The sequence below is a fragment of the Eubalaena glacialis genome, chromosome 16 (genome assembly GCF_028564815.1).
Source record: "Eubalaena glacialis isolate mEubGla1 chromosome 16, mEubGla1.1.hap2.+ XY, whole genome shotgun sequence".
Classification (NCBI taxonomy): Eukaryota; Metazoa; Chordata; class Mammalia; order Artiodactyla; family Balaenidae; genus Eubalaena; species Eubalaena glacialis.
In genome coordinates, this window is record NC_083731.1 from 2,430,951 (window position 1) to 2,457,946 (window position 26,996).

The window sequence follows — 26,996 nt, forward strand, 5'->3', positions numbered from 1 at the left end:
CAACAGACCGCTCACCTGAGCCCTATCTGAGTGGTTTCTAACGGGTGCTGTGCCGGGGAATCTGGGGGGTTAGTCAAGACATGAGATGTTTGAGCCTCTCAGGTCCGGGTCAGGCCCGGAATCTGCCTTTTAGACGAGACCCTCAGGTGCTTCTCTGCTCATTGGGTGGACGTAGAGAAGTGCTGCCTTCCCGTCAGTGACACTATTCTGTGCCACAGGTTTTGGTGTTTCTGGGACGCTGGAAGATTTTGGAAACTTCAGACCAACCCGATTCTACACAATCACTTTCGCCAGTGTCTCCTGAAATCTCTGAGGCTCTTCTCAGAACAATTACTGTCAACGTTCTTGTGGTCTTGAAGAAAACCACCTAAGAAGTTCTGCTTGTTTTCTATGGATTATTCTAGTGTTTTAAAATCTGCTCCAAACCCCTATTTACCTATTTCTTCCATAAATGGTCTCCACCACCTCCACCCTGACCCAGAGTCCAGTACAGCCTGTCTCTCATCCTCCAAGGAGGGACCAGGCCAGAGCCCCCGGTTCCCGGGGCCCTCCCACTGGGAGGCCACCTGCCCAGGGCCCCTGGGCACCTGCCACCCACGCTGCAGGGGCAAGCGCTGTGGCCGAGCCCACTTCTTACACTGCACTTGTCTCAGGGCGAATGGAACACCCCCGAGGATGCTGACAGCTGTCACCGCCCCTCTGCCCCTAGGACACAGTCCCCTGGAGATGGACACAGTGGGAGGCTCCACTTCCTGGACTTTAGTTTAACTAAAAGCTAAACGTTCAAGGGGTAACAACCATATTTCCTGGAGTGGGGCAGCTCCTCTTCACACACATTTTCAGTTGAACAAACGAGGCCATTGTTAGTGACATATGTGGCAAAGATGGTCTCACATTTCTGCTTTTATAAACCAAACTGCCAAAGTAATTATTTAGGATGGGAGATCCAGCCAGCCTAAGGTACCCTTGTGTCTGGGAATAAAGCCATCGGGAGACCAAATTGTAGATCTACAGGGAGCCCAGAGGAGTTCATAGGTGAGGTTACCTGTTCCTAAGTGACAGCCCTCTACTCCCAAGCTGGACTGAATAACGCTCTCCATTCTGGGGCTTTTTTTCAATAAATAACCAGCTCAGCACCCTCCCTGTTGGCCGAACACATGGACAGACTCTTTCCCCCAACCAGAGCCATCCCTAGGCAGACCTGTGGGGTCTCCCAAGATAAAATCCCAGGAAGGAGGCATCTATTCCAAATCCCATGGGATATGACACAAGCAGGAATTTTGACCTTGAACTTCAGTGATGCTCAGAGAAGGGGCGTGAGCTGCCACGCCACATGACACCCCCTGACGTACACAGGGCTGGGGGGCCGCCCCTTGTTGCCTTACTCAGTAGAGAGGTCTGGCTTCCACTCCCCTTTCTTCTAGACCTTTCACAGTTTGCAAGGGCTCTGGTCATTGTGTCACTTGCTTCGCGCCCTAGGGTGTATCCCAATAGAACAAGCTCATGTGGTACATTTTAGAGGCTGCAGCTACTCCCATCCACTGAATGTTGATTCTCTCCATCTTCCCTCTCAGGGAGAGAAAGGTTTCCTGACATTGTCTTCAGGCTCAATTTAATTAAAAATTCCAGTCTTCCTTACACATCGGGCTTAAGGACCTCAAACCATCCCTACATCGTGATCCGTGGGCTCACTAAGTAATGCTACGGTTGGCAAGCATGAGTGACGACAGACCAGGGGGCAAGGCTTCGGAAGATGAAGGGATGGAGAATCGCTCGGGTACCTGGTGCTCCAGCGGTGCCTCCTTCCCCCTTTAGGCCTGGACTTCCTGGAAGGTCTATAGTACTTCCAATATCACCTGTTAGGTGCAAAAAAGATGGCTGAAGTCAGGTCTTCCTGTGGTTAGTTTAGCAACTTCTATGACACTACATTCCTAATAAGAATAATTTGCTTCAAAATAACTAACAGCACCCACAGGCCTGATGTCTCCACACTGCCCGGGATGCTCTGGATCGGGGATGCCCTGTTTTCACCATCCCAGCAACACTCACCAAAGTCACCGATGGGGCCGATCTCGCCGTGAAGGCCCACTCTCCCCAGAGCTCCCTTGTCGCCCTGGAGCAAAGCCAAACATGAAACCATCTTACATGGCCGTTCGTGAAGTTTGTAATTTTTTTAAAAAAACATTTTGCTTTATATTGGAGTATAGCCAATTAACAATGCTGTGACAGGGGCTTCCCTGGTGGCGCAGTGGTTAAGAATGCAGGGGACACGGGTTCGATCCCTGGTCCCGGAAGATCCCGCATGCCACAGAGCAACTAAGCCTGTGCGCCACTACTCCTGAGCCTGCGCTCTAGAGCCCGCGAGCCACAACTACTGAGCCTGCGTGCTACAACTACTGAGCCTGCGTGCCACAACTACTGAGCCCACGCTCCGCAACAAGAGAAGCCACCGCAATGAAAAGCCCGCGCACCACAATGAAGAGTAGCCCCTGCTCACCGCAACTAGAGAAAGCCCATGCGCAGCAACGAAGACCCAATGCAGCCAAAAATAAACAAACAAATAAATACATTTATAAAAAAACACCAATGCTGTGAAAGATTCAGGTGCACAGCAAAGTGACTCAGCCATACATGTACATGTATCCTTTCTCCCCCAAACTCCCCCCCCATCCAGGCTGCCACATGACATTGAGCAGAGTTCCCTGTGCTGCACAGTAGGTCCTTGTTGGTTATCCATTTTAAATATAGCAGTGTGGACATGTCCATCCCAAACTCCCTGACTATCCCTCCCCCCAACCCTTCCCCCCTGGTAACCATAAGTCCGTTCTCTAAGTCTGTGAGTCTGCTTCTGTTTTGTAAGTAAGTTCATCATCTCTTTTTAGATTCCGTATATAATGGATATCATACGATATTTCTCTTTCTCTGTCTGACTTGGTGAAGTTTGCAATTTTGAAGGGTTAGCGTATCCAGCTGTTCTGCTAAAACCAACTCTCAAGGTTTGCGATGTCATCATTTTGTAGAAAAGTCCTAAAGTTTTTCAGTGTAGTACAGAAGCTGGTTTGCATACCTGTTCTTATTAAACTGTAAAGTAGTAACGATGGCAGTTTTATTGAAATAAATAACATCAATGACACAGACCACGGTCATGACAGTGGTAGTAATAATCATGGCTGACTGTGCCCTATTCTCTGCCAGGCTTACCCGGGCAAACATGTTGGGTACCATCTCAAGAGCTCATTCAAGCCTCACAGCAGCCTGTGAGGTAGGTACTGTTATTGCCCATTAGAGAGATGAGGACGTTGAGGCACAGAGAGGTTCGGTAACTTGCCCAGGGTCATTCAGCCCATAAGTGGCAGAACTGAGTCTTGTCCCCCAGGAACCGTGGACCGCAGTGCTCGGGCCAGCAGGCCACGGGGAGAGGAACTCACAGAAGATGCCCACTTACCCTACTGCCTGTGAAGCCCGGAAACCCTGAGATTCCGGGGGAGCCGGGCACGCCGGGGAATCCTGGTGACCCAGGCACGCCAGGGAATCCGATATCTCCTTTGACTCCTTTGACGTGGCCTGGTTTCCCCGGCAGCCCAGGGACTCCCGACAGCCCGGGGATCCCTGGCATTCCGGGAAGGCCTGCAGGGAGACTGAGTGTGAAGTTCTGGGGGGACCCTGCTCCACCCCCCCGGGCCCCCGAGAACCACCCCCCAGCCCCTGGTGTGGACGTCAGGGTGTCAGGAGGGCTGCAGCACAGGAGGCTGGCCTGGGCGATGGGGCGTCTCTGCTGCTCCCGCAGACTGCGAGGGGCTGGGGTGGGCAGGGGACCCCAGGCCACCGGCTCTGAGGTCAGGCGGGGCCTCACCTTTCAAGCCCAGGTATCCTTTCAGTCCCATGGGGCCTTCATCTCCTTTCTCTCCTTTGATGTCTTTCATTCCTGGCAGGATGATGGGAGGTGGTCCGGGGGGGCCGGGGTCCCCTCGACTGCCTGGAAGGGAACAGAATGCAGTCATTCCCTTGACCTCCGGGGCAGGGGTTAGAACCTAGGTGGGGAAGGCTTCTCGGCCGCTGCTGTACTTCCTTTCAAGCCCGCATCCCGAGGGGCTGAGCCATGGGTGGCACAGCTCCCCCGAGGCTACGAGCTGGGAGCCCAGGTGATGGGAACACCCGTCTTCCTCCACCCTTCTCTCCTCGAGCGAGGGGGGCACAGAATGTCTTGGCTGGAGGGACCACTACTGACTTCAGAACATCTTCATCACCCCAAAGAATGCTGTGCCCATCAGCGGTCACCCTCTCTGTCTCCCCTTCCCCAGCAATAGAAACCACTAACCTACTTTCTGTCTCTGCAGACAGGCCTGTTCTGGACATTTCACACAAATGGAAGCAGATAGTATGCAGCATAATGTTTTCAAGTTTCATCCATGTTGTAGCATGTGTCAGAGCCTAATTCTTTTTCATTGCTGACTAATATTCCTTTATATGGCTATGCCCCATCTTGTTTATCCGTGATGGATATCTGGGTTGTTTCTATTTTGGGCTATAATGAATCATGCTGCTACGAAATTCGTGTATGAGTTTCTGTGTGGATGTGTGTTTTCAGTTCTCCTGGGTGCAGACCTAGGAGTGGATGTGCCAGGTAATTCTGTGCTTATCTAAGAAACTGCCAGCATTTTCCACCCTGGCTGCACGATTTGATATTCCCACCAGCAGGGTCTGAGGGTTCCCATGTCTTTACATCCCCATCAACATTTGTTATTAGTAATTCAGTTTTTTTTAGAGACCATGGTGATACTTTCAGAACAAGGGTGTCTGAACAAATGTCATGAAAATGTGGTTCGTTGGGAACACCCTTCCTGAATCTCCCACCTGGGGTCTTGGGTTGCCCACCCAGGCCAGGGCTTGGACCAGGCTCGCTTCTGGGGGTCACCATCTCTTTGCACGGGGTGTAGCCGTCCACCTGGACTACCGTGTCCCTCTTTTGCCAAAGGCGCTCCTGTCCTTCAGACTTCACCTTCCGCTTTTCCCCTGGCCTCACCTCCTCGTGCTCCCCACTGAATACTCCTGGTGGGATATATTTCTTAGGATGTTTTTGGTTCTTAATGCTGCGTCACTTCCCTTCTCAAGTTTCCTTCGGTGAGTATCACTCCCTTATTACACGGCCAGTGTACTGAAGCAAGGAGGAAGCCCTCCAGTTCCTGTAGTTAGTTTCTCTTTTAATAGTGTCTAGTGTTTGGGCTCCCGGAACATTGTTCTAGGCAGTGTCACGCCGCCGTGAAAGTGAGTCTCAACCTGGCCGAGAGGTGACGTACCTTTCACACCCGGCTCGCCAGCCAGGCCCTTCAGCCCGGGGACTCCAAAAAATCCAGTCTCTCCTTTGTTTCCTGGAAGCCCGGATCTCCCCTTGAGCCCGAGCATGCCTTGGAAGCCGTGCATCCCAGGAGAACCCTTAACTCCTTCAGAGGGAATGAGCAAAGCGCTGGGTTAGGCGTGGCACTTGCCACGGTGACAGCCCCACTTGTGACTTGTGTGAGGAGATGCTAAGATTCTTAACGTCAGTAGGATTTTCGGGGCAGCACTTGCTAAGGGGCTGGTCTGCTGCCTGAGGGGCAGAGTCAGCCTGTCTGCCACCGGGGACAAGACGTAAGGCCAATGCAGGCGGACAGACAGGAGGAAACTGGAAGTCACGGGGTCCCTGGTCTTTCCACCAGGTTGGAAAGGGGCCCTGGGACTTGGTGTGATGTTGACACTGCACCCAGCGTGGAAACCTGGCAAAGGGCCCTGGAGAACGCAGCACGGTGTCTCCAGCTGCAGTCAAGGGCCAGAGAGCCCCACTTGCGAGCAGGGAAACCTATGCTGGGGACCAAGCATTTCCCTTCGTTTTGGTTTCCGCTCACCACCCAGCCTCCGCATCTGAATCCCGACTCCCGGGGGCCTGTCCACAGATTCCCCCTTGGCAGATAGTAAGTCCTGCTCCCCAAACAGTCCCTCTCTCGTGGTAAGTTAATAAACTGGCATTTGGGGGCACAGCGGTCACAGCCAGCCTGGGCAGCATCACCCGGTCCCCAGGGCCCGACGCAGCCTGGGGCTGCAAGGCTGGGCCCTCCCGCAGAGCTGCCCCACCCGCGCCCCACAGGCTAGGTCCCTGGTCGTGTTCTGCAGTCACCTTTGGGGCCCGGCGCACCAGGCATCCCGGCCATTCCTTTGAATCCAGGGCTTCCGGGATGACCTCTCTCACCCTGCCAGCCAGGGTCACCTCTATCCCCGGAGACGCCCTTCATGCCCACGGGGCCAGGGAACCCTGTGTCACCTGGCTCCCCTCTGTCTCCAGGCAGACCTGTCAGGAAGGGGAAGGAAGATAAAACAAGATGAACAAACCATACAGAGAAAACACCTCTACGATACTTGTGAGACATCGATAACAATAACTTTTGATAAGAAAAACATCTTGGAAGGACAATGGGAAAGTGTAACCACAGAGGTGAGTCTGAAGGTGTGACTAGAGCGTGTAGCACACCGCAGGCTGGCCTTTCTAAAGAGGTCCTTCTCCGACAGCCGGCGGCCAGCCCGTGGGACACGATCACGTGAGACCTTCTCCGCTCGGGCGCAAAGCCACGGAGCTGGAACGGCTGGCGTTACTTGTGGGCTGGCGGCCCTCCTGACATCGCTGGGGTTAGGTTCTAGGGGAGGTCCTGCGACACCTGCCATCCTCATCTCGTTAGGGTGTCAGCAGCTGCCGGCCTGCCCTTCCCCAGCCTCCCCGACAAAGCTCAGCCCCTCTGTTAAAACCCCCCAACGGCTCCCTCGCCCAGGGGCTCTAGCTCCTTAGCTGGCATTCAATGCCTTCTGAACGCTGGCCCCATGTCCCTCTCTAGGCTCCCACCCCCTCCTCAGACGATGCGCTCTCCCCCCGCCCGTCTCCTGGGGCTGTGCCTCCTAGGAAGGACCCATTCCAGTCCTGTCTGTCTTCCACGCCCGGCCCCTCCCATCCCCTCCTCCCAAGGCTGTTCGAGCCCACCAGCTCCCCTGCGGTCTGAAGCGCGGGGCCCCGTGGTCTGGTCACCCCGCTGCTGCCCCGGCCAAACACAAGCTTTCCCGTGGGTAATTCCGTCCCCACCTAAACCGTGGGCTCCATCAGGTAGGGCTTTGGCGTGGATCTTGTACACACCATGCTGTGCTCCACGCTTGAGAACAGGCAAGGCCTTGCAAACCCTGATACAGATGGCCCAAACCCCCTGCCCAGGGTTCCCGTTACTATGAAACCAGTGGGCGGCACAGTGCCCGGGGGACTTGGCTCCACCTGAGTGGAGCCCCCAGTTTTTGGACGCAGTCGAGGCCACTCCTGGGGGACGCATCTGGCTTATGTCTGATGTATGTGGGGCACGGCTTTGCCTTGTGTGGACCGGCTACGGTCCTGGACAAAGCTGTCACCTGATTATGGCAAACGACAGACTAGGGTCACCCTGGACGTTGCCTGATGGACGTCTGGGCCCCTCCCAGCCGCTCTGTGATGCGCTCAGCCCCCCTGCAAGGGCTCCAGTGAGCAAACATCTACAGTTTCGTGTCTGTGCTTTCCTGCTCCCACCCACCTCGCCCCATGGTTTTCCTGAAGGAGGCTTTTTCCTTTCTTCTCCAAATCTTTCACATTCAGGAAACAAATCACGTTCCCTCTTCAAAGCAGAGCAGATTTTGAACTTTTGCAGTGGGAATTTTTTTTCCTAATGAAATCTTACCTAGAACCCTAATATACAAAACAGGTACAAAGGAAGGGCAGACTTCTCAAGCTGTTTGAATTCTCCTTGTTTGATGAAATACACGTCCTGAACCTGTTTGGGGCTGAACTGTGTCCCCGAAGAATGCCAATGTTGATGTCCTAACCCCCGTACCTTGGAATGTGACTGTATTTAAAGAGGTGACTGAAGTTAGTTAAATGAGGTCATGAGAGTGGGTCCTAACCCAGTATGACAGTTGTCCTTATAAAAAGAGAGATTAGGAGGCAGACATGCACAGAGGGGTGACCCTGTGAGGACACAGGGAGAAGACGGCCGTCTACACGCCAAGGAGAGAGGCCTCAGAAGAAACCAGCCCTATGGACGCCTTGATCTTGGACTTCCAGCTTCCAGACTGTGAGAGAATAAATTCCTGTCTTTTAAGCCATGCCATGTGCGGTACTTTCAGAACCCCTGCAGCTCTTGAGAGGGGGGTTCCTTGGAGCACAGCTGAGAATTCCCCAAGGGGGCAGTGCTGGTTCCATGGTCAGTGAGGCCCTGACTCCTTGATGGGAGGGTGGATCCTTACCTCCAAAACCGGGGGTGCCCGGCGGCCCCAAGGGCCCTTCCTGGCCAGGAGCTCCAGGGAAGCCATGCTGTCCTGGTGGCCCGGGCAGTCCCTGCTGGCCCGAAGGTCCTGGGAAGCCCTGCTGACCCTTCGGGCCCGGCATTCCTGGCATACCCTGGCTTCCTGCAGGAATGGAGACAAGAGCCGTGAGGTCAACCCCCTGCAGTTCATTGCCAACAACACCTGTCTCCTCAGACTTGTTCTATAAAAACAGGTTTTCCAGGTGGTAGGAAGTCTGGAAAATGCAAAGAAGTATAAATGACAAGATCGAAGTAACTCATGCTCTCACCCTGAGATAGTTACTAACATCTTGGTATATTTCCTTCTGGCCTCTTTTCTGTTCCTGTAACTATACCTAGAAGCAGATATTTGCAGAACTGACACCTCATTTTAAGTGCAGTTTTAATCTAGGGTTTTTCACTTGATGTTATATTTTGAGCATTTCGCCACATGTTAAAATACTCTTGGGACTTCCCTGGTGGCGCAGTGGTTAAGAGTCTGCCTGCCAATGCAGGGGACACGGGTTCGAGCCCTGGTCCGGGAAGATCCCACATGCCGCGGAGCAACTCAGGCCGTGCGCCACAACTACTGAGCCTGCGAGCCACAACTACTGAAGCCCACATGCCTAGAGCCCATGCTCCGCAACAAGAGAAGCCACCGCAATGAGAAGCCCGCACACTGCAAAGAAGAGTAGCCCCTGCTCGCCGCAACTAGAGGAAGCCCGCGCGCAGCAACGAAGACCCAACGCAGCCAAAGATAAAACTAAATGAATAAATAAATAAAATTTATTAAAAAAAAAGTAAAATGCCCTTTACAAGCACGTTAAATGGCTGTGTAAGTAACATCCAGGTCTGCCCACTGCTCCTGACAGGGGCGGCCCAAGAGACATGGATACAGTTTCCCAAAACCGATGCTTTGGAAGTCAGAGCTTCTGCCAAACACAATATTCCCCCAAAGGGCAGGTCATCAAGGTGACGCTGAACATGGGAAAGCTGCACGGTCTCGAAAGTTACTCTGCTGCCGTTTGGTGTTTTTATGCTCAGACTTTTTGAAGTCTGTGGGAAATAGCTACATTTAAAAAATCTACCACATGCATCCTTCTGTAAAAGAGCTCGGGCAGTTTTTACAGTCAGATCGCAGAAGAGACTGGCGGGCACATGCTCCTGAGGGTGGGGTGTCCAGCTGCCCCTCAAGAACCGGGCTCATCCCTCAGTGTCTCACGTGAAGGACGCCTACTGGTTTGATGGCTGGTGTTCGTAGGGAGCCCCTGTCTGCCCGGGCTCGGGCGCTGGGCTGATGACAGCACAGTCAATACATAACAGCTGATGCGTCTCTGATGGGGACCCCAAATGGCCTGGTGGTCACCCCACCCATTCCAGCAACACAATCGCATTCAAGCCAGGCATTCTGGGTTCTCAGGGCCCGTTCTGCATAAACTGGGTACGCAAAGCCTTGGATGCCTTGTTCACTCAGCAGACAAGAGGCATCTTCCCGCTTTGCTAAACATGCTTCGATGATGTTGTGAACGCCGCATTTTTTTAAACCCATCAGTTTTACACCCACAGACTGAGCTGCGTTCCAATTCATCTCCGTCTCCCTCCCAACCCCGCACTGGGCATGGCCAGCTCCTGTCTTCTTCACAGAACCGCATACACTCTGCTAAAAGCAGCAGGGAGGACCCCAAGCTGAGCCCCACCCAACCTGGGAAGAGAGCAGGTCGGCTAATCTGTACTCGTAGAAGAGCTAAGATGGCCATCCTGTACACAGCATGATGACCACTGTTCTGGAACATTCTAAAGAAACGTTGGAACGAAGGGGGATAAGAAGCAGCAAGACTCACAGCGTCCTGCATGCAGTCCTGGGCTTCTCACCCACCCCCAGGAGAGACTTCTGACCCTGCCCTGGGAGCCTCAGTGCAGTGGCACTGGGCTCCCTGCCCTCCTGCCCCTGTGACTTACCCCGGAATCCAGGAGGGCCTCTCTCTCCGGGGGGGCCCTTCAGCCCAGAGCGTCCAGGCAGTCCGGCGTCTCCCCGGGGCCCGGGCTGGGCCCCCAAGACTTCTCCAGGGAGGCCCCTCTCTCCCAGAGGCCCGACTGGCCCCGGCAGGCCGGGGGGACCCGGGAGTCCATCCAGGCCAGGGTGGCCCACTGCACCTTTGACTCCTCGGGGCCCCACAAACCCTGAAAGGAAACACAGGGCGTCCCTATAACGAGAGGTCTGCATCATGACATCTAAGCGAGGCACCAGAAAGAGAACACGTGGCCGGGATCCTGCAGGAGGACGTTTGGCTTGTGTGGCCTCAGTGAAACCGTCTACGGTTTTGTTTAGATGATGCGATTCCCCAGTGCCTGCGCCTCTGCACACCAAGTAACACAGCCGTGCTCCCGCACACTGTCTGAGCCGTGACCACAAAGGGACACCCGTGTTTGGGGCCACTGAGTCGTGGGCGGGGGCACACGGACACCCACGCAGGTCCTCGCAACTTCTGATCATAGTTGATTACCAGAAATGTGTTCGTTTCCCTCCATGTACAGCTAAAATGTTTAAGCTCTTTTAGCCACTAAAGGGCTTCCATGATGCTTTGCTGTGGCACCTGCAGAGGAAATGGTTCGAACTGCTGACGCGGACGAGCTGCAAGCTGCAGGGTGGGCAGGCAACGCCGTGCGCAGCAAAACACAGGTGTTCCCTGCGTGGTATCTGGTGAGCGATCCGCAGATCGGGAATTGGTGCTGAGGGCTCAGAAGAGGATCACCTTATGTGCCCTTAGAAGGTTTCATACCCACTAGAGAGAAGTCTCTCTGTGCACCTATATCTCTTTTTTCCTGCAAGACCTGTAAGTTTCTTCTGCAAAATTCCAGCACAACTTCAGCGAGGAAAAGGGCGACATTTTTTAGTTTCCCAAAAGGACGAGAGCAAAAGTCGTCATCAAGCATTTGTCGAAACAGTTTCTAAATGTTAAAAGATGATCGAGGTGGGGCAGCCAGATGGTACACACACTCCTTCCCTGAATCTACGTGGCCGAGCGGGAGTCCCGTCCTGACTCACCTGGGGGTCCTGGGAATCCCTCTTGACCTGGATCTCCCGGGAGACCCTTGAGCCCCGGTGCTCCATCAGTTCCCGATAATCCCGGAGGCCCTCTGAGGCCTTTGGCACCTAAACAACCCAAAGAAACCACGACACACGTCAGAGCCGCATGAGCCAACCCCAGCAGGAGACGAACAGGAGAGGGTCAAGGCCGGCACCCAACTTAACGTGGTCTCTTAGGAAACGGGGAAGTGATGAGGCTGGGGGATGTCAGCCCTGAAACAGCACCTCTGACAGCTGGCAACTGAGTGTCAGTCTACGCTGACAACTGAGTGTCAGTCAACACCAGAAACTGAGTGTCAGTCTACATGGGCAACTGTCCGTCCACACCAGAAATGATGAACCTTGGCTCTCATCACGACCTCGTGATCTCATTAACCTGACGATCTCACTAACTGCATGTTGTCAAAACATGTCTACAATCCTCTCCCCTCACACGCGATGCAGGTACATTCTGGGCCCTGCCCCCCCCAGTACCTGCTGAAAACCGTCCCACTGCAGTCTGAGCCCCTCCCCCCAGGAGTCGCCACCACTTTGGGGACAGCAGCGTTCGTGCCTGTGCTGGGATCCACGATGCACAGACCTCTCCAGGGCTCGGGCAGGGAGGGTCATGAAGTGCCACGTGGATAATGCGCTCGGCTCTCGGAAGACAACACAGGGCCGTTAACTCTGCTTCTTGGTGCAAATGACACTTTTGCATTTTGCCTCACTGCCCCCAGATCCTGTCACCCCTGTGCACCTGGACGACACTCTCAAGATCTGGGATGCCTACGATCAGCCAATGCACTTTTCCAGTGTGGGGGCGGCCTTGCACTGTAGTACTTTACAGTTTACACAGGACCTCAGCCCCAGGGTTGCGTGTGCGGTATTAAGGGCACCATTTGCAAACTAGGAAGCGTCTAGAACACCTGCACTGTTCTTCTCATACAGGTGAGGAGACTGAGTTCCAGAAGGAACAGGTGAGATGCCCAAAGCCCACAGCTGATGAGTGGTGGACCTAGACTCGCAGACGGGCTTCTGGCCTCCACACCGGATTGTCTGAGTGACCCTTCCATGGGTGGTGAAGGTGTCTTCTCTGCCCTGTCCCACCCAGAGGAGGAGCGAATCGGAAGGCAGACCCCCTGGGCTGAACTCTGCCCAGTGGTGCAGCCTGAGAGCTTGCCATCCTAGGCTGACTAACATGGCGTCTGGGCGTCACGGAGCAGCTGTGGTCACTCAGCCCATCTGTCATCTCTGAAAGACCGCCCCATGGAGGGGGAGCCTGGACGGCCCCAGACCGGCCTCTGTGACCCAGAACCCTTCCTGAGTCCACATGACTCTTCAGCTGGGTGATGGTCTGTGGCAGCAGACAAAGCCCAGCTCCTAGATCCTACAGACAAATTCCTAGCCCTGTTGATCTGCTTTCCTCTCAGTCAAAACCCGAAAGAAACACTCCTCTCCCGCATGATCCTCTTCTACACCCTGGGACACACGGGGATACAAGGAACGCACAGAGCTAAGCCTCCTCTCTGGTCTTGGGGCGCTGCCATCTCTGCCAGGCTCGGGTGACCACCGGGTCTGTGTCGCAGCTGAGGCTGACTTCCATGTGGCAGGAAGCCTCTCTCTTACCCTAGGGTTCACTAGGTGTCAATCACCACTCACCTTCCTACACTGATGAGCGGAAGTCGGCTTCCTATAGAAGCTGCCAGCGTGTGGTACGGTACCAAAATTCTGTGATGTCCAGGAGGGGGCGGGGAGGGGAACGCGGGGTCGGGGGCAGAGGAAGATAGCCAGAGAGGGGAAAGGAAGACGCGGACGCACGGAGGAAGGCTGGAAGCGCCCTCCCATTACCTGGGGGGCCGGGGGGGCCCGGCTGGCCTGGCGATCCCTTAGGTCCTCCAACACAACCTGGGAAGAGAGGACAGGGGAGCTGTAGCCACGGTCCACGCCCATCGTCACAGCTTTGGATGTGGCTAAGGTCGAGAGCACCGGCCGTGAAAACCGGCTGCCTTTTTACCATCAGAGTAATTTAATGATTCCATTAATCTTGATGCTGATGTAACTGTAATTTCACTGTGTAATGAAATCAGAATATTAATACAGAATGCACATGAAGTAAGTCCTGTCGGATGAAAACAGGTGCCGTGCTGGCAGTGAGGGCTCCACCCTCTTGGAGGGCAATACCTCACACAGCCGAGTTCATCTGGGGGTGTCCTTCCTACCCCCTCCCCCCGCCCCCCCGACCCCAAGGCAATTCCCACCGGGGGTGGAGGAAGCTTTCAGTTTCAAAAGGAATGCTGTGACTTCTCCTTTGTGACTTCCATTACTTTCAGAATTAGCAGAGGCAACTCGTGTTGCTGTGAGTCGTGCAAAACGAAAGCCGGTGGCAGCCACCTCTGGCTGGTGACACCGCGCAGGGGTATTTTGTCGGACAGAGCACCCTTGCAGGCACAGCAGTCCTTCGAGATGCCCTTTGTCTGTCTGCCTGTGATTTGGCAGGGCTCCTATCTTGGCCCGACTTCGCGGCCAAAGAGGGGCTTTGGTCTCCTCTGCCACACGAAGGGTCCGAGGTGCAAAGGCGGACAGCCGAGGCCATGAAAAGAAAGGACCCCGGCCGTCTTCAGGGGACCTGGGCTCTAGCTGGCAGAGCCTCACCCCCAGGGGCCTTCCCGCATCTTCGAGACTGGCCAGCTCTCTGGAGGCTCTGGGGTTGCCGTTCCTGCTCTGCACGCTTGCCCTGAGCTCCTGATCCATCCCCACACCTCATGCGGGGGACCCACGGGTCCTGACGCTGCTTCTCCAAGCCCTGGCCTTTATCCCAAACGCTTTACTCCAGACCCCCAACCGCCACCGGTGAGCGGCCACCGTCCAGATGTTCTTCCGGCACCTTCGACTCCAAGAAACTCGTCCTCTCTGGTCTGCTCTTCAAATCCTGCCCGAGGCCTGGCATCCATCCCCTTGTGTCCTGGACTCATCCCTCTGCCTGGCTTCCCACCTCGGTTTCTAGGTCCCCCTGGCTGGAGACTTGGCCTGTCCAATGGCAGCCGGGTCAACTTCTGGGCCGTCCCCTCCCCTCTGCCCTCCCCTGAGCTCGGATCATCTGGGCATCCTCTCCTTATCCGTCAGCCCTGTTCCTTCTAGTATCCATTCATCACTGGACCAAATTCTTCTCACATCTGGACTCACTCCTCACCCTGCATAACGAGCAAATAATTCAGTTGCCCTTTACACACACAGAGACGTCTATTTCAGGCGTGAAAGGACTCATCTGTTGAGTTCTTACCAATACTGTAAACAGATGCTTTGTACTGCAGGGACAACTTGGTGACACGAGGTCATCACGCTTGCCCTGCCCTGGGTTCTAAGCTGAGGCAGACGGAGCGCAGCTCCAAGTCCACAAGTGTTTCTATTTCGGACGGCAGCTCTGTGCCCACGGCAGGGCTCACGCCAGCTCTAGCATGTATTCTACAAACTGAGGGTTTTCAAGAATTCTAAAGCTGCCCGACGGTCGTGACAGTACCTGGCCGGACGGTCTCCTGTTCCTCTGCTCCGATGGGCCTTTTCATACCCGTATCACAATCTAGGGGTGAGACAGTGACAGAGTGAGGCAATTTTGCAATAACGGAAAGTGCCTGGCTTTTCTGTGTGTGTGTGTGTGTGTGTGTGTGTGGGTGTGTGTGGTGGGAAGGCTGGGGCGGGCGGGGCATCAGAGGCCCGTTTCTGGACTTCTGTGCTGAGCCTCTGTAACTCCAGCACTAAAGGGAGAGGCCCCACATTCCAGCTGGCGAGAGGAAGCTGCAGTGGGTCCAGAAAACCCCATGGCCGGGTGTCGCTTGTGTGTGATGAGAACCGATGGTGTGACACCATCTCATGTGACTCGCCCCCAGGGAATTCGCACACTGCCTAAGAAGAACAGCGGGTGTAGAAGCACAGTGTCTCACGACTTTGAAAGAGGCAAGCCTGGACCCCTCCGTACCTATTTGTCCTGGAGTGCCGGGGGCGCCGGGAGGCCCGGGGAAGCCTGGCGGTCCAGGTAATCCAGCATCGCCGGGGAAGCCACGCTCGCCTTTGGGGCCTGGCAGCCCCAGTCCTGGGGGGCCCCTTTCTCCTGGAATGCCCTTAGTACCGGGTGGTCCTGGGTGGCCTGCGTCCCCTGCGGGGCCTTTGATGCCATCACCCTGTGAGAAATTTGGTTCATCTCTTACAATACATGTAAACCTCAAAGACAGCCATCTTCCCAGCTACTTTTCCCCGTTCCCTGAATTCTGTGCTCTGGATACAGAGATGAGTAGGAACCGACAGTCATGGTCTCACCAAGTCACAGAAGTAAAGGACAGACTTTCTAACAACCATGGACAACACCCTAGAAGACAGTTCTGGAAGGCATAGGAATCTGAGTATTCTTCTCTTTCCAAGCCACCAGTGCCCTGCTTGGACCTTCATTCTCCGGGGGAATTCTTCAAGAGAACCGTTAGGCACAGATTTGGCGAAATGGGGGCAGGAACACGTTATTTCATTGTTAGGATTCAGCATTTGTGACCCATCTCCTAGTCAGAAGGGACAATGCAGTGGTGAAGGGAAGGAAGTCTTTGGTTTGGACGAGAAAGTGCATCAGAAATAAGGAGAGACGATGGGCCCAGAAGAGCAGGAAGCTGGGAGGCACCGGGCACAGCCGTGTCCTATTCATGCAACTCCTCAGGGCAGGCTGAGGGCGGGGAGGGAGGAGAAGGGGTCTAGTCTCCGTGGCCAACCGCCCTTCCCCGTCTGACCTCTGCCTTTCCCCGCAGAAAGGAGGCTGGGGGCTCTGCATCTTATCACACACAGCCTCTTTCAATGCCGGTGAGTGTTTGCTGCAAAAATGCAGCTGTGTATTTCACAAGTGATCCTAGAAGAAGCGTTCCACCTTCCATCTAGGAATATTCGACTTGGGGGGGCTCTCGTTCTACGTGATGGCAAGAGGAATATTTATTTCCTCTTTTTCTCTTAAATGCTCACTCAGGGCTTGGCTTCCAGCCTCACTCACTGTTTCCTAAAAAATATGATTGCTGCTCACGAAAAGAGAACAGGTTGTACTGGGAAGATTTCCTGCTGTGTTAGCCCCTCTGATGCTCATGTGTTCAAGCTTGTGACTGATGGGGATGAGGGCACAGCCGCCACCTCCCGCCCCGCCAGCGGTACTCACGGGAGAGCCCGGGAGGCCTGGGAATCCATCCAGCCCGTCACGCCCTGGGATGCCGTTGTCCCCTTTCAGTCCAGGCACACCTGGGACACCTGGCTGGCCCCGCTCACCTGGGGGAGGAGTGCAGCGTGAGTTGCTCACCCAGGGCAGCCACAGAAGGGTGCATGGTCTAAGATTTGCTGGCCACAAGACTGACCTTTGGTGGTGATGGTTCGAGAATCTCCCTTCATTCCTTTGGGCCCGGGAGGGCCAACATCACCAGAGGCTCCCTGTAGAAACAAACACAAAGTTTCTTCCTCCTTCACACTGTTAAGGGCAGCCGAGAAGACAATGATTTTCGTTTATACAACTTGAGGGCCCTTACCTTTCCTCAAGCCCAGAGCCACACATCTCTGTCCCTGGCCGCCCACTACTGTGGCCACCAATCACAGATGGCCACGGGGCACTTGAACGTGGCCAGTGGGACTGACACACTGAATGTTTAATTTTAAATAGTTAAAACTTAAGGGAAGTAGCCACACATGGCTGGACGGTAAAAACAAGAACCTTGCTACTCAAAGTGTGGTCCCCAGATGGGTAGCACCTATTATGTTCAGTTGGATAAAACTCTTTGTCTTCTGAGAAGTCCCAGAGAATGGAGAGGTGCTTTGGACCTCATTTTCACCTGCAAAGCTCCCGCGACACGAAGCAGTTATGAGTCATGACCCTGTGCACCAGCGGCTCTGAGTGGCTGCAGCTCCCCTGCATCTGGACACGAAGCCAGATTGTTCTAACCGCCCCTGGCCAAGTGTCCTGAGCAAACTTTCCTCTATTGCTGAATATATAAAATGATAGACTTTTCATTTTATAAATCTCTTTTTAAGTAAAAATAAATAAAAAATATAGTTTCTTTGCCTTCATCTGAAATTTGCTTTGAAATCATTGGTTAGTTAAAACCTGCCACGAAGAAAGATCTACTCCAGATGGTCTTTTCCTCGGGTGTGAAATAAAGCCCACTTAGCTGGAGTCCAGAAAATTTCATACATTCATCCAAACTAAATTCATGATATACTTGGAAGTCTCACTTTTTATCAAGTTAAGGGAACCTTCATTAAAATGCTAAATCGGTCCTATACTAAATCTGAAGAGGTGAATACACAGTATGTAGTTTATAGCTTTGCATTCAAAATGCTAGAAGGGTTTCTTTTTTTTGAGATAATTCACATGCTATAAGAGTAACCATTTTAAAGCATACAATTCAGTGTTTTTTTTTTTTTTTTTTGTATTTTCACGAGGTTCTGCAACCATCACTATTACCTAAATCCAGACCATTTTCATCACCCCAGAAAGAAACAGTCACTCGCATTCCCCCTCCTCCCAGCCCTTGGCAACCACCAAGCTACTTCATCTCAAGATGCCTGTTCTGGACACTTCATACAAATAGCATCATATAATATCTGTTCTTTTGTGTATTATTTCACTTAGCATAATGTTTCTGAGGGCACCACACTGTAGCATGTGTCAGCACTTCATCCCTTTTGATGGCTGAATAATGTCCCATCGGGTGGGTATGCTACGTTTCATTTATCCACTTATGGGTATTTGGGTTTTTTCCACTTTCCGGCTGGTATCATGAATGCTGCTGTGAGCTTAATGCACAAGTTTTGGTGTGGACACGTGTTTTCAGTTCTCCTGGGTCTGTACTAGGAGGGGACTTTCTGGGTCACACGACACCTCTATGTTTGACTTTTAAAAAATTTTTTGGCTGTGTTGTATGGCTTGTGAGATTTTAGTTCCTCGACTAGGGACTGAACCCGGGCCCTAGGCAGTGAGAGCACAGAGTCCTAACCACTGGACTGCCAGGGAATTCCCTATGTTTGACTTTTTTGAGGAAGCATCAAACTTTTCCACAGTGCCTGCCCCATTTCACATTCCCACCAGGAAAAGCTTTAAAGCGCCTCTTGGAATACGTGGCTTTTTTGAATGTCACACTGGGTGTGTAAGTGTTGCTGGTCTAAAGCTGTATTAATTCAATAAATAAAAGCCGGGAATGGGGAAATGGGGCCGGGCGTCAAGGTCGTCTTATCGGCTTCGTGGTAGAACTGGTCTCTCACCTTGAATCCTGGGAAGCCGGGGATGCCGTGCTGGCCGGGGTCTCCCGGGCTGCCTTTCCTCCCTGGTTCCCCATTGGTGCCGGGAAAGCCCTTGGGTCCTGGTGGCCCCGGAAGACCCCCGATGAACTGGTCACCCTCTGCACATTGACAGTCGCCGTCATTGCCTGCAACGTGGGCGGAGAGGGAGGGACTTGTTATTTGCTCGTGAAGCGCGTGTACGACCCTCCTGTTGGCTCTGCAGGGGACAGGAGGGCAAGGGGGTGAGGGCTTGGCTGGGGGGGGGCCACACGCAGGGCACGCCTACTCTGGTCCTCACACCCCCTCATTCTTAGACAAGGAGCGTGAGTCTCCTTGGGATGCAGATACGTAAAGAACAGGACCGTTGACGGAGGTGTGGGTGGAGTTGGGGACTCAGCGACAGGAGTTCTGAGAAGCCACCGCGGGGGCCTTGGGGGGAGGGCAGGAAGGTCCAGGGTGAAGGGGAGCTGGAGAGAGGGCAGTCTGGCAGCAGCCGCGGGCTTGGAGCCCAAGGTCCTGGTGCGGAGGGAAGAAATACGTGCCCTCCCTTCTTCTGTCTTGTTGGCTGGACCCAGGGAGCCTGGGGGCAGGGGAGGGCAGAGCTGGAGGCTGGTGGTCGGCTTGGCTCCCAGGGCGCAAAGGGGGACATGTGATGGCTCGGGGGTGCCAAGCTGCCCAGCTCACCCACGACGCCTGACCCCTGCACCGCCCACAGCTCCACACGTGCCGCAGAGGTCCGGCGGTTAAAACCCAGGATGCCCAGGGATGGGCGAGCTGAACAGGCCCCCCCGAGGTCCCCACAGGCGGCCCTTGCCTGGAGAGGTGGGGTCCCCCAGGGGCAGCAGGGAGAGGAAAGCAAGGACAGCTCGTTCCCACCATCCTCCGCCCCTCCTGGGCAGGTCACGTCTCTCCTGCTTTGCCACCGCCTTGCTGCCGACGCATCCCTAACTCGGGGAGTTGGGTTAGGACCAAACCAGATGATGACCCTACAGCCCTCTGCAAATACTTGTTACATTTTCTTGGAGCCGAGGGCTCGTATGAGTCATCTGAATTCAGTCTAAGATGCCACCGTGCATCTTTTCTGTCCCATGTTGGGCCCCGTGTTGCCTGAAAGTTCAGTGATGAACGTGGCAGACAGAACAGAGACGGGAGAGCCAGCTGAGAGCTGGGTGTGCGGAAAACAAGGAGACGCCGCCCCCCAGTGTGACGGCCATGGCAGGGAGGGGGCCGGGGGGAAGCAGGGGCTCGTCCTCATCTTGGAACCAGTGAAGGGTGAGCTGGACTCAGGAGGGCCAAGCAGCGCCCCGCCCCATTGTTCCCGGACCTCCTCACCTTTCCATCCTTTCTGTCCGCGAGCCCCGGGGAAACCAGAAGGCCCAGGGTAGCCCACCCTGCCTTTTGCTCCTTTAAGGCCGAAAAGGAAACCTGAGGAGAAAACCCACAAGGATGGCACGTTAGCACAGCCCAGGACCCCGTATCCCCCCACCCCGTGTGGGAAGGGTTACAGCTGAGTCTCCCAACAGAAAATGGCCCCCATTCCAATTCCATCCCAACTACTTGCAGAAAGACATGGAGACTTTCTTTTTGTGGCCATTGCTTCCAGGATTGGAAACACATGTGAACGCCTATGATTTTAGTTTTTCCATTAAAGTCTAGAAATAGAAATCTTTACTTTTCAGAAACATTGAGTCCAAAGAAGACTTTAGGTTTTTTTAACCACGTGTTTTACTTCGACTTGGGTTCTAAGACTACTGCAACTTCTGGTTCCCAGAATGACAGAAAACCCAAACAGTAAAAGATGTTAAAATAAACTAGCTTCCCTATTCTGTCCTCTCCTCTGGAACGGGAGCACCTGTGCACGCCCCTCCCCCCAGCCCCACCATCTTTCCTCTTTCACTCCTTTGGGTGAACACATGTGCACACATGTAACCATGTAGATAACGTGTGATTCTCCCACCCCCATCACTAGGATCACGGTACTTCAGGCGTCCTTCCGCCATCTGCAGGGCTCTGATAACTCCAAGCAGGGACATCCGGGCGAGGGTGTAAGAAACAGACTCTAAAAGCCCACAAAACGCTCCGTGTCCCACTTGAGCAGAGCGCCATCTCGTGGTGGGAACTGGGCTGCACATTCCTGGGAAGCACCACTGCTGGGTACTGACTCCCAGGATTCTGGCCCGAGCTCCGGGGTATGTGGAGATGGGTGAGGCCCAGGAGGGGACCATGCTGGGTGGGGAGCTGGGGAGGGGAGACCCAGAGTTCAGTTTGGGGCATGCAAAGTTGGAGATGCCTGTGAGACACACAGTGGTGACGAGGTGTCCAGTTAACAGTTGGGATGAGTTTGCAGCTCAGAATACTGAACTGGGCTAGGGACACAGTTAGAGAGAGCTGGCACATAACTGGTGTTTAAATTCCTGTGAATGCAGGAGCTTGCTAGATAGAGAGACACAGACAGGAACTCCATTGCCCACGGGATGGTGGAGGGGGAAGAAGGAAGACCTAGCAAAGGAGCCACAAAAAGAAGGGGAGAGATGACAAGGGGGGCTGTCGTGGAGCTGGAGAAGAGAGTGTGTGTGTGGGGTGCCGGCTGCCCCCTGTACTGCTGGGAGGCTGCTGACAGAGCAAATGGTACCCAGGATGTGGCTCCATAGGTCACTGGTGACCAGGTCAAGAGCATGTCAGCCTAGCGGTGGACTGAGGGCTTTATGCTATGTTTCCACGTTCTCCTGATATGTTAGGAGAAGCTAGTATTACAGGTAGTTATTTAATCACAGATACTCCAGGGATGTTGGCTTTTAAAATCTGAGACGAAGACATTGTGGGTATGCTTCACAGTGTTTGCAAATCTAAACAGAAAAGGCACTTTTGGGCCATCTTAAGGTGCCATCCTCCCTCCTTTCTACACTGTTTTTCTCTTCATCTGGTAAATTAATAATTTCAAGCAAGTCCTAAAGAATAGCACCGTGCCAGGGAACTCTACCTAATGCACTGTGGTAACCTAAATGGGAGGGCAGTCCAAAAGGGAGGGGATATCTGTATGTGTACGGCTGATTCATTTTGTTGTGCAGTGGAGGTTAACACAACACTGTAAAGCAACCATACTCCAATCAAAATTAATAAAAAAAAAAAAAAGGGATCTCCTGATTAAAAAAAAAAAGAATAGCAGTGCACCTCTGCGATGTTTCCAACATGATTTTCCTGAAGAGGTCAATGGCCGTAATAAACCTGGCAGTAGTCTGACTTATTCTAGAGCCCCCCGGCAGTCGACTCAGTTACCCGCGCTGAACTGGACGTAAGCAAAACGTTCAGCTCAGAAAGAAAACTGGCTTCACAGTTTGATTTTGCTGGAACGGCCAAAGAGTAAAAATTGTGGTTTCCATCAGTAGCAACACATAAAACGGAGTGAAATGCAGTTAACAAGAAAAGAATCCAACAGTTTCATTCCAGGGAAAAAGCTGAAGAACTCTGTGGGACTCAAGGTCATTGATGTTAAATTATGACTCCACACAAAAATATTTTAAAAGGCCATTAAGGTTGGCTACTTTTTGTACAAGAGATTGCTTTTAAAAAAGTGATTTGGGAACAATGTGTCTCACAGGGTAAAATAAATATTTCAAGGAGAACTGAAGTTGATAAAATGTATCAGACACCATTCCATCTATTTTATAAATTCTTCCTTCAGTTAACCACATGGACCGGAAATTAGTTAATTTGTTTACAGATGACTTATGTTGGTAAATCATAGATTTACTAAGCAAGACTTACAAAGCCAGATGGTATGTGTTTGTGTCTATCAAAATGGAATTTAGTTACAGGAATGATGGCAAGGTTAGCCTTCAATCACAGTCTTTTGAAGAGGCGTATTTTTATGCTTTTATTTTTAACACATCATTTTCTGTTGCCAAAAAAGGAAAACTCAACAGATACCGTTTACTCAGGATATGTAATGTTCACAGAAACTTAGCCATTATCACAGATGCCGCAGTAATAAATATTACTGCCAGGATAATAAAAAATATTAGTGATAACAGTGCTCAAACTATTTGGCAAATTCCAGGGAAATATCTGCACCTCGAATTTTTCAAAAGAATGTGAGAATCTGCTTTTTGCAGTTGAAGGAAAATTGGGAACGCAGAACCTTAGTAACTTAAAATTTAACGCAGAAGACAACAGAGAAGTGACTGCTGATTTTTTAGTGGAAGGCGCATGTACTGATGTGCTTCTCACGCCTCCAACAGTTTTCCTTCTAAAGAGACAGCAGTGAGAAGCTGGCTTCCGAAAGCAAGGAAAGCCTGGTCTCGATCTACCTTTAACTGAACTCACACACTATCCATTAGCACATGTGAAGAGAGGAATCTGTCAGAGATGAGCGGGGGTGATGTCAGGAATTAAAAGTCAAATATTTTGAAAAGAAGATGCAGAATTGTGCCCATGTCGCATAGACAGCAACAGTGACCTCTTTTTTAGTTCGATTTTACGATGTTCAAAGCATAACCCTAAAGCTGGAAGCTGAGAGAATAACCGTTTTGGAGGGCAAGCCTCCTTGGAGCTCAGCTGAAAGATGAGCCACGGTTGCCTCAGAACCTGGAAACTCAGTTTTGTGCCCGACAGCATGAGGGTCCAGACGCCGTGCTTGTCCAGCCTGTAGACTCTCAGCATCTTCCGTCTGGGCCCCGCCAAGGGCTGCCACATCCCGTTACAGGTGGTGCAGCCACTCCTGGTGTGAAGCATCGTCACCTGTTCAGCTGTAGCTCTGGCTCCTCGGGGGCCCAGAAGACAGATCACCAAGTCTGCCTATCGCGTTGGTTAACCCAGGGGAGAGGCTGTATGTCAGGGCGGGCCTTTCCTGTCTGCACCCCAGAGCGCCCGCCACACTCTCACACTGCCTGCTGCCTAGTTCACGCAATTATTTACAAGAAAATCCCAAGTGAAAATCCAGCCGGGGCCAGGCTCCTTTGTCTGGACACTGGCACGACCTCCCTTGAGTTTCCCTCCGCTTACCGTCTGGGCCAGGTGGTCCCGGGAGCCCTGGGGGACCTCGGAGCCCTGGCTTTCCGTCAGCTCCCGGCGGGCCGGGGTACAGGGCGGGGATGCCCTGCTCTCCTGTGAAGCCTTTGGGTCCCATCTCGCCCGGTAAGCCTCTCTTCTCATCTGAAAATCCAACAGCAATCACAGCAGCGTGAGACCTCTGAGATTCACCCGCTGCGCTGGCGTTCCAGCCCCGGGAGGCCCCCAGCTGGGCTAGTCGTTTACAGTCGAGTCAGTGACTTAAAGGGCAATGCCGCTGGTATATTTCATCGCTATCTTTCCACTTGAAAAAGCCCCTCTCCTTGCCCCCAAACGACGGACCGAGAGTTGTTATAACACTGGACGATGCTTGTGCTCTTCCCGGCCAAGTGACAGAATCACGTGAGTTATCATCAGCAGCACCTCCGACCTAGTGAGGGAGTCACTGTCACAGGTGCCGTGGTTCTGTGACGACATCCCAACATGTATTCGAGATGCATTAGAGCTGCTGGGCCAGCCTATGAGACAGAGCACTGACTGGGGGGCTGTGCAGCCAGCGAGGGGCGGGGGTTTGTGTGAGACCCGAGGGGACGTCTCAGTTTCGATGCCGCGGAAGCACGTTACCTTCATCTCCAATGGACGTGCCAGGCAGGCCTGGAAAGCCGGGGTCTCCAGGCTCCCCCCGGGCTCCTGGGTCCCCGGGGGCTCCTTGGAATCCTGGGTCCCCTCTGGCACCTGGAACCAAGACAGGCCCCACATTATGAACAAGACTGTTGTCCAGGACTCAAGGCACATGTTCACTTTTTCGTTGAATGTATATTTAATGATATTCTGTCCATTGCACGAGGCCGGTGGTGTCCAAATGTTTCATCTATGGTAGCCCCTGCTTTCAAGGAGCTCATTCTCAACCAAAGAGGACTGATAAAAGATCCCTATAAATGTTATAAACAAGAGAGGAACAGAATGCCAAAAAGATACAGAGAGGTTTCAAAGGAGGGGAGGATTATTTGGGGGGAAATCTGACATTGAGGGAGCACAGAGAATGAGAATAATAGAAGTAGACAGTATTTCTGAGCTCTTGAGTGTGCAGACTCAGCGTTACACACTTGGCTGACATTCGATTCCCATAAAAGCACGTGTGTAGATAGTATTACAGCCCCAATGTCACAGAGCGGTGAGGCTTCATGAGAAGGTAAGCTGACAGCTGATGGAGATAGATGACAGGGGAGGGGAGGGCAGAGGATGGTCAGGGGAAGGACGTCCACAGAGGACATCAGCCCAAGTGAAGCAGGTGAGCACAGAGAAGGACACCTCGGGGGGCGGGGTACGGGTGAACAGCGTCGTGGAAAATCAGGTTGCATAACAGCTGAGTCAGCGGGAATGAAGAATGAATGAGATGATTTGGACCCTCCTGCACCGGGCACCATGGGGGGAGCTGGGGGGCGACGGGGGCCAACTCTCTCTGAACCCCTCTTCCCCTGAGCCCCAGCTCTTGCCCAGATCAGCTTTTCATTGCTGTTTGCTGGATGAATGATAGACGTGAAGATTCTTACAGACCTTTTCCCTAAATAAACAAATGCCAAGGGGCTTTGCTATGCTCCCTGGCTGTGTAAATAGCAACGCTTTACTGCACAGCATGTTTTTCTGGTCTACAATTGGGAAAGTGGAGAGAGTATGATGTTTCATGGTACAGCGATTAGTAATTGTTAGGAGAGATCACATCACTATGTGATCTTTAATTTTTTAATCTTAAGAGAAAGTCCTTAAGATAAGAAGGGATTTGCTGGGCCTCATGCTAGACGTGTTTGTAAGGGGTGGAACATGTGAGTCTGCGTCCCTGTGCTGGGCTCGGCTGCCTGCAGAGGGGACGGAGGGCTGGGCTCTGGAACAGGGGTGGCCCGGGTCTGAGTCCTGCTCCTTCGCTTGCTACGTACACGATCTGGGGGCGAGTTACCCAACTTCTCTGTGCCTCAGTTTCTCCATCAGTACAGTGCGGCCAATGCCAGCCCCCATCTCAAAGGGTCTTTACAAGGAGTAAATCAATGGACCGGTGCAAATTAGAACAAATTGCTTCACTGCCTGGCGTGCTCAGTAAGCACCATACAGATGTTAGCCATTACCGTGATTGAACAAAAAGAGACAAAATAAAATTGAAAACCGCAGATCTTCTCATGTGTTTGGGAAAAGAACAAGATCACTTTTTAGTAACCTTGCAATCATTGTTTTCAATGCAAAGCTCTTCGAATCCTTTGCGTTTTGACGAGCTCCTGCAATGCTGCCTGGTGAGAGGTACATGTATTTTCCTCTTTTCCATGATAGAATCTACTCATGAGTCAACCTCTCACTCTAAGGAGCCCTGGAGCTTGGTCAGCCTTCCAGCTCACCCAGGACGCAGGAACTCCGCTGTAAGGAGCAAGGAGGGTGGCTGCTGACTTTCTCACCCTGAACTTGGGGAAAAGGAAACTTGACCACCCACTGTCCCGGTGTGGTTTCCAGGAATGCAGGGTGGTGAGGGGAACTGAATGCATTCCGGGCTTTCAGTCAGGGAGCTTTCTGATGAGTGCAAAAGAGACATCACCAACGTTAATTTTAAAAACTGTGTTCCCAATATCACCTCACACATGTCAGAATGGCCATCATCAAAAAGTCTACAAATAACAAATGTGGGCAAAGATGTGGAGAAAAGGGAACGCTCCCACATTGTTGGTGGGAATGTAAATTGATGCAGCCACTATGGAGAACAGCATGGAGGTTTCTCAAAAAACTAAAAATAGAACTACCATATGACCCAGCAATCCCACTCCTGGGTATATATTCAAAAAAACAAAGCACACTAATTCGAAAAGACATGTGTACCCCAGTGTTCACTGTGGCGCTATTTACAATAGTCAAGGTACGGAAGCAACCCAAGTGCCCATCAACAGATTTATGGATAAAGAAGATGTGGTACATATATACAATGGAACACTACTCAGCCATAAAAGAGAATGAAATAATGCCATTTGCAGCAACATGGATGGACTTGGAGGGCATTATGCTATGTGAAATAAGTCAGACCGAGAAAGACAAATACTGTATGATATCACTTATATATGGAATCTAAAATATACGACCAACTAGTGAATGTAACAAAAAAGAAGCAGAGACACAGATCTAGAGAACAACCCAGTGGTTACTAGTGGGGAGAGGGAAGGGAGGAGGGGCAATATAGGGATGGGGGAAAAAAGGGTTATTGAGGGATTATATGAAATCACGTGTGTGGAACTTGTGACAACTGTAAAGCACTATAGAATTTAAAGAATCTTTCATTCAAT

The 26,996-nt window shown here is 52.5% G+C and overlaps 1 protein-coding gene across 1 annotated transcript in view; it reads right to left on the reverse strand.

Moving 5' to 3' along the window:
• Nucleotides 1-26,996, reverse strand: part of COL4A2 (collagen type IV alpha 2 chain) — a 176,165-nt gene that overhangs the window by 13,884 nt on the left and 135,285 nt on the right. The window contains exons 19-36 of the mRNA XM_061171040.1: nt 24,307-24,417; nt 23,677-23,826; nt 20,008-20,100; nt 18,658-18,821; nt 16,761-16,833; nt 16,568-16,674; nt 15,362-15,563; nt 14,906-14,965; nt 13,237-13,293; nt 11,368-11,475; nt 10,281-10,502; nt 8,284-8,445; nt 6,152-6,322; nt 5,298-5,441; nt 3,854-3,976; nt 3,446-3,627; nt 2,050-2,113; nt 1,782-1,856 (exon numbers count right to left, since the gene is read on the reverse strand). Of these exons, the coding sequence (XP_061027023.1) occupies nt 1,782-1,856; nt 2,050-2,113; nt 3,446-3,627; nt 3,854-3,976; nt 5,298-5,441; nt 6,152-6,322; nt 8,284-8,445; nt 10,281-10,502; nt 11,368-11,475; nt 13,237-13,293; nt 14,906-14,965; nt 15,362-15,563; nt 16,568-16,674; nt 16,761-16,833; nt 18,658-18,821; nt 20,008-20,100; nt 23,677-23,826; nt 24,307-24,417 (2,268 nt within the window). The remainder of the gene's footprint in view (nt 1-1,781; nt 1,857-2,049; nt 2,114-3,445; nt 3,628-3,853; nt 3,977-5,297; nt 5,442-6,151; nt 6,323-8,283; nt 8,446-10,280; nt 10,503-11,367; nt 11,476-13,236; nt 13,294-14,905; nt 14,966-15,361; nt 15,564-16,567; nt 16,675-16,760; nt 16,834-18,657; nt 18,822-20,007; nt 20,101-23,676; nt 23,827-24,306; nt 24,418-26,996) is intronic.